This window comes from Trachypithecus francoisi, unplaced genomic scaffold (assembly GCF_009764315.1).
Source record: "Trachypithecus francoisi isolate TF-2019V2 unplaced genomic scaffold, Tfra_2.0 Lachesis_group8, whole genome shotgun sequence".
Classification (NCBI taxonomy): domain Eukaryota; kingdom Metazoa; phylum Chordata; class Mammalia; order Primates; family Cercopithecidae; genus Trachypithecus; species Trachypithecus francoisi.
In genome coordinates, this window is record NW_022681473.1 from 57,464,259 (window position 1) to 57,470,709 (window position 6,451).

General features: G+C 36.6%; 1 protein-coding gene across 1 annotated transcript; it reads left to right on the forward strand.

Annotated features, from left to right (window-relative positions):
• The first annotated feature begins 4,613 nt into the window (after positions 1 to 4,613).
• LOC117080814 (olfactory receptor 10A6) lies at positions 4,614 to 5,558 on the forward strand. The gene has a single exon (XM_033206114.1). The coding sequence runs from the start codon at positions 4,614 to 4,616 to the stop codon at positions 5,556 to 5,558; it is 945 nt and encodes a 314-aa protein (XP_033062005.1).
• The last annotated feature ends 893 nt before the right edge of the window (positions 5,559 to 6,451 follow it).

The window sequence follows — 6,451 nt, forward strand, 5'->3', positions numbered from 1 at the left end:
TGGTTTCAGGCATTTACTGAGGTCTTAGAATGTATACCCATTAGATAAGAGGGGACTACTGTATCACATTTTTCTTTATCCATTCATCTATTGATAGATACACATTGCTTTCATTTCTTGCCTATTGTAAATAATACTACAATGAACTATGAACGAACATGGGAATATAGATATCTGTACATTCTTCAAAGAGATATGTAGATATCTCTTTGATATACTGATTTTAATTCTTTTCTATATATATAGCCATGCCAGATCACATGGTAATTATATTTTTAGTTTTCTATGAAATCCTCATACTATTTTCTAAAATGGCTGTACTAATTTACATTCCCACTAACAGTGTACAAGTTTCATTTGCTCCATATCCTCACCAATACTTGTTATTATTGTCTTTTTGATAACAGCCATTCTAATAGGTACCAGGTGATATCTCACTGTGGTTTTAATTTGCATTTCCCTGATGATTAGAGATGTTGCACATTGTTTTCATATATCTATTGGCCACTCATATGTCTTCAGAAATGTGTGTTCAGGTCATTTGACCATTTTAAAATCAGGTCATTTGTTATTTTGGCTAAATTGTTTTATTTCTTTACATATTTTGGATATTAGTCCCTTGTCAGACATATGGTTTGCAAGTATTTTTTATAGAAATCTAAAATATGTAAAGTGTACAAATCGTGACTCTACATCTTGATGACTTTTCACAAACTATACATTACCTGTGACACAATCACTGACATCACCACATAGAACCAACCAGTACAACAGAAGCCCCCATGAGATGTCATGAGGTAGCACATGTTAGGCAGCTTTTCCCATCTCTGGGCCACAGGGCTGATTCATGAATGGACATGCAATCCCACCATGGTGACTGATATGGGAGAAGTTCTTGCATTAGATTTTGCGAATGAGACACTCCTTTCCTCAGGATTGCTGGGACATTTCCCACCGGACATGGATTGGGGAGAATGTATCCCCCAGTCTTGTTGGCAGCTTTATTGCTGCCAGGAAGAGCAAGCTTTCTTGAGAACAGAACCTACTCTGTGAAAGCAGAGATGAGAAGAAGAAGAGGAGCCTCCATTTGAGCACATATTCTGGATAAAGCCAAGCCTGTAGATTCATTCCTCCATTTTCGCTGCTATGACAGAGCCTACAGTCTTTTTCCTTGTTTAAACTGTTTAGACTGAGCTCTGAGTCTCTTGCTTCTCATATACACCTTATGAGATTAATATCATTATCTTTATTTTACAGAGAAAGTAATAGATCCAGAAAGTTGAGTGATGTGCTCAAAATTATACAAGCCAGTCAGGACATATTGACTCCAAGTTAAAAAGCTCCATGTATGAAATTAACTGTAATGACTTTTTTCCTTCAAAAATTTCAGTGACTCTATACTTTTTCTCAAAAAGATAAAAGTTCTTGGGTTGGGGGTGTCATCCAGGCTTTCTACAAAGCACCTTTAATCTACTTGTTGTGTCTCCCATGGTTGCACAAACTGAGCATCATGTCCATACAAATCCTCTAGCCCTAGGTCACCTGCCTTTGCTCACTCCCTCACTCCACCCCTCCCTTCTTTCCCTATTGACAACATTCATTCAGCCTCTCCTCTTGCCTCCTACTGGGAGGTGTCACGGTGGAATTGAGTCTCTTGTGGGAAGAGGTGCTCATTCCCCATAGACATATGAAGGAGTGCTGCTCCACCTTTGTGCTCTTGAGCTTTCTCACCTGAGGGGCCAAGTTAAGCCTCTTTAGTTATCACACAAAAATACAGGAAGGTCTCTATGAAGTGACTGCATGCTCTCCAGGGAGGAATTCTCCAGGCCATATAATTCTATACCATATAACATTATGGAATCAATACGCTGAATCACTCAATTGTGTTTATGAATAGGTGGCTTTTGACTACAGGTGAATCTTCTGATAAAGTAGTATGAAAATTAAAGAGACAGAGTCAACAGGTAAGAAAGTGCAGATTCTGCTCCTGTGCTTTTTGGTGGGACTTTTGTTTATAGTTGTCCTCTTTGATAGTTGGAGATGCTGTTGAAGTGATGTCTTAGTGCTTAGGAGTCACTAGGCTCAGCTCAAACATTTGAATCAGTAGACTTTTTGGTTTGATGCTAATCAATTTCTTTTTCCTTTCAGAGAAAAGTTCAGGCAATAAGTAGAAGTGCAATTGCTTTGTGTGCATAAATCATCATATTCTGGAGTTTGCAACTAGAAGAGAACTTGGTCAGTAAGTCCAACACTTACCTCTATTCATTGGCAGGCCAAAGCCTTGGGAAGGGAATGATCTGCATAAGTATTACTTGTCAGTGATCTATCCAAGACACCATGAAGGTCTTCTAAGGTATAAAGATTTTCTATTTTTTATAGCATTCTATAAATTTTCTAATTTTTAAAACCAATATACTTTTACATAGTTGGAACTGAATACATGTCGTTCTTTTTTTTTGCCATTACAAATGTATTTTAAATGTTTGGCCTCACGGAGTCTGGTTTTAATAATTGCAGGAGCTTTTTTGACTTGCAAAATACAGTACAATTTTTGTGGTTAAATACAGTCATTTGATTTTAATACATGACTATGGACAAATTCAGAAAGTAACTTGCCTTCTCCTGTCTGCTAATGTCCTACAGGTCTGCACTCAAGGCAACACTGTATGCTTTCAACTTGATGTGTCCATCTGTCTTCCTGGCTTCCTCATTTCTCACAGTGAATTTCTTTTTTTTTTTTTTTTTGGAGATGGAGTCTTGCTCTGTCGCCCGGGCTGGAGTGCAGTGGCCGGATCTCAGCTCACTGCAAGCTCTGCCTCCCGGGTTTACGCCATTCTCCTGCCTCAGCCTCCTGACAGTGAATTTCTTTTGGTTTTCAAAACATCACACAAAAGGCAGTAGGCCTCCACTGTAGTTTGATGGTGTCATCAAGTGCCTCCTGACTTGAGCAAATCAGTCTTCCTCCTCCCACCAACCTCCTCCCACCTAATGGCTTTTCATTCATGACATCCTGTGATTGTGCTTGTTCATCCTCCCTCCCCTTTCAAATGTCATCATCCCTCACTTAAATTTCTATAGCACGTGTTATTAATTCTCAATTGTGTTGTGTGCTGACTTCTCTTAGGCACTCTATTCCTTAAAAATAGAGTCTATATTTTTCTTATTTTAAAATTCATTTATTCAAAAATGTTGGTTTAACACCTATTATGAGCCTACAAAAATGTTGTAGGCACTGTGTGTAGAGCAAAGAAGCAAACAAAATCTTTGCTCTCTGGGAGCTAAGCTCTAGTGAGGGAATTTATATATATATATATATATACACACACACACACACACACCTCACTAGAGCTTTTATATATATATAATATATAAAATAATCCATTCATGTTTATATAAATATATACATTTTACACATATTTATTTAAAAAAAGGATATATAGAGAATATATTCTATGCCATATGATGTTACAAAATCAATGCACTGAATCACGCAGTTGTGTATATATGTGTGTGGGGGTGTGTGTGTATATATATATATATATATATAGAGAGAGAGAGAGAGAGAGAGAGAGAGAGAAAGAGAAAGTCATGGAGTATGTGGTACGGGGAGGTACTAGTTTATGCAGCATACTGGTTAAGGGGTTAGAAGCTATTTTATGTAGTGTGCTTAGCTCTCTGTTGAGCTCTGGATTCACATGTATTCCTGAGGGTGCAGAGCCTAGAAAATGGTACCTGGTTAATCAGTGCTTGCTGAATAATTAATGATTAAATGAATTTTTTTGATGACGACTATACTGGGAAGAGAGAAGAGAGAAAAGGAGAGAGAGAGAGTGAAATCTTTTAAATTACACAATGATATTCCAAATGGATTTTTCTTAAGTCATCATGGTCAGAAGGATAGACCTTAGAGATGTGGCCCCCAAAATTTCACATCCAGGTAAATCCCAATATAATTGGCCAGATCCAGGATGAGCAGAAATCTGTAAGCTTGAAGCTAATTCACATAGTCTATAGGTCACCTAATATGGCTGTGTTGAAAATGCAAATCCCCTCTGTGTTTCCACAGAATGTTGTTTTCTTTACCCAAGTCATATATAGGCACTTTGAAACTAATTCATATTTTAAATAAGTTTATATCAAATTTGCTATAATATTGGATTATTAGGTTATTATCAAACTTGTTGGGATATCTTTTTCAATCTATCTACTTTTTTATAGTTTATTTTTTGTGGTCTTAAGTTTTGCATTTACATAAAATTCAGTTAAATAAAGAACACTTGCAGCAATGTTATGGGATTGGAACCTAAGGTATAAAGTATTTGTATTTCCTTTAAGGCTATGTTTAATTTTCAAATAATATCAAATAAATTTGATGTTATTTCATGCTTTTCAGACAAGATCTCTGAGCCAGAGTTCTTCATTTCTCTTTTTTATATTTGGAATATAATCCAAGTATTTGGTCATTGTCTAAAATTGCCAAAGAAAATTTCTGTCAGGATAGGCTCCTCTTTTCATCTTCTGCCAGAATTTCTGGGGTGAATGCAGACTGGAACTCTTAGCTAATGGACTGACTTTTACGTCCATAAAATCAATGCATGACTTCATTACTGAAAATGAAAAGACAAAATCAAAGCTCTGTGGTTGAATTCATCCTCTTGGGTTTTTCTAACTTTCCTGAGCTCCAGGAGCAGCTCTTTGGGGTTTTCCTGGTTGTTTATCTGGCGACCCTGATAGGAAATGCCATCATTATAGTCATCATCTCCCTAGACCAGAACCTCCATGTTCCCATGTACCTGTTCCTCCTGAACTTATCTGTGGTGGAGGTGAGTTTCAGTACAGTTATTATGCCTGAAATGCTGGTGGTCCTCTCTACTGAAAAAACTACAATTTCTTTTGTGGGCTGTTTTGCACAGATGTATTCCATCCTTCTTTTTGGTGGGGCTGAATGTTTTCTCCTGGGAGCAATGGCTTATGACCGATTTGCTGCAATTTGCCATCCTCTGAACTACCAAATGATTATGAATAAAGGAGTTTTTATGAAATTAGTTATATTTTCATGGGCCTTAGGTTTTATGTTAGGTACTCTGCAAACGTCATGGGTATCTAGTTTTCCCTTTTGTGGCCTTAATGAAATTAACCATAAATCTTGTGAAACCCCAGCAGTGTTAGAACTTGCATGTGCAGACACGTTTTTGTTTGAAATCTGTGCATTCACAGGCATCTTTTTGATTATTTTGGTTCCTTTCTTGTTGATACTCCTGTCTTACATTCGAATTCTTTTTGCCATCCTGAAGATTCCATCAACTACTGGGAGACAAAAGGCCTTTTCAATCTGTGCCTCTCACCTCACATCTGTGACCCTATTCTATGGCACAGCCAGTATGACTTATTTACAACCCAAATCTGGCTACTCACCAGGAACCAAGAAACTGATGTCACTGTCTTATTCACTTCTGACACCTCTGCTGAATCCACTTATCTACAGTCTGCAAAACAGTGAGACGAAGAGGGCTTTGATGAAATTATGGCGAAGGCGAGTGGTTTTACACACAATCTAACTGTGTTGAGAAGCCATGTAAGATTTAGTCACTGCCTGACTGTACTCAATCTAAATTTAATAAATGGTGAAAAAGTTTGCATTTTTTGGCATGAGGATAATTAATTTCTTGAGTTCTCCAAGTTTGATTGTATATCAGGAGCATCTTTATATGTTAACGTTTTTGGTTTTTTTCACCAATGCATAATATTCCTTAATATTGAATATAACACAATTTCAACAATTTGTTTAGCAACAGCCCTACTAATGGTTATTTTTTTGGTCACAATAGATAATACTAAAACAACCTGTTTTTATATATTCATAAATTCTGGTGCTTTAATTTTTACAGAATAGCTTTCACAAAGTAGGTTCGAAGGTTCAAAACAAATGTGAGTTTGCAAGTTTTCATAGGTATTACTGAGTTACTTTTCTAAATGATTTTAACGACTTCAGACTGACCTGAGCACCCATCCTACCCCACTGTCTATGTTGAATGCCAAGAAGCCTACAATAACGAGATGAGATTTTTTGCTTCTGTAGTGAAAATTCATTCCATAAATAAATAGGAAAGAGCAGTTATTTATTTAGAGGGACACAATGTCTCTACTCAGGGACTCAGAGAGGCTATAATTCAAAACTAGTTTTCTTCTGGTTATTTTAGAATATCTATTCATCCAGTGTTTTGAGTAGAGAACATCATGTGATCATTTTTGAAGGTCATTTAAAGTATGGCTGTCCTTTCCACTTATAAACTATATTTTTTGAAACGATCAAATTTCTTTCATAAGGCAAAAATGCACCTCATACAGGTCAAACAATGTATAATTGTGTTTTTTTCTTGTGGGACATAAATATGAATACCTCATTGTGCCTATTTTTCTATTATCCTTGAGTCACATCAATATTCACGTG

Bases quoted from the DNA above. Each gene is read 5' to 3' on its own strand.
- LOC117080814 (XM_033206114.1), top strand. From the start codon at position 4,614: ATGAAAAGACAAAATCAAAGCTCTGTGGTTGAATTCATCCTCTTGGGT.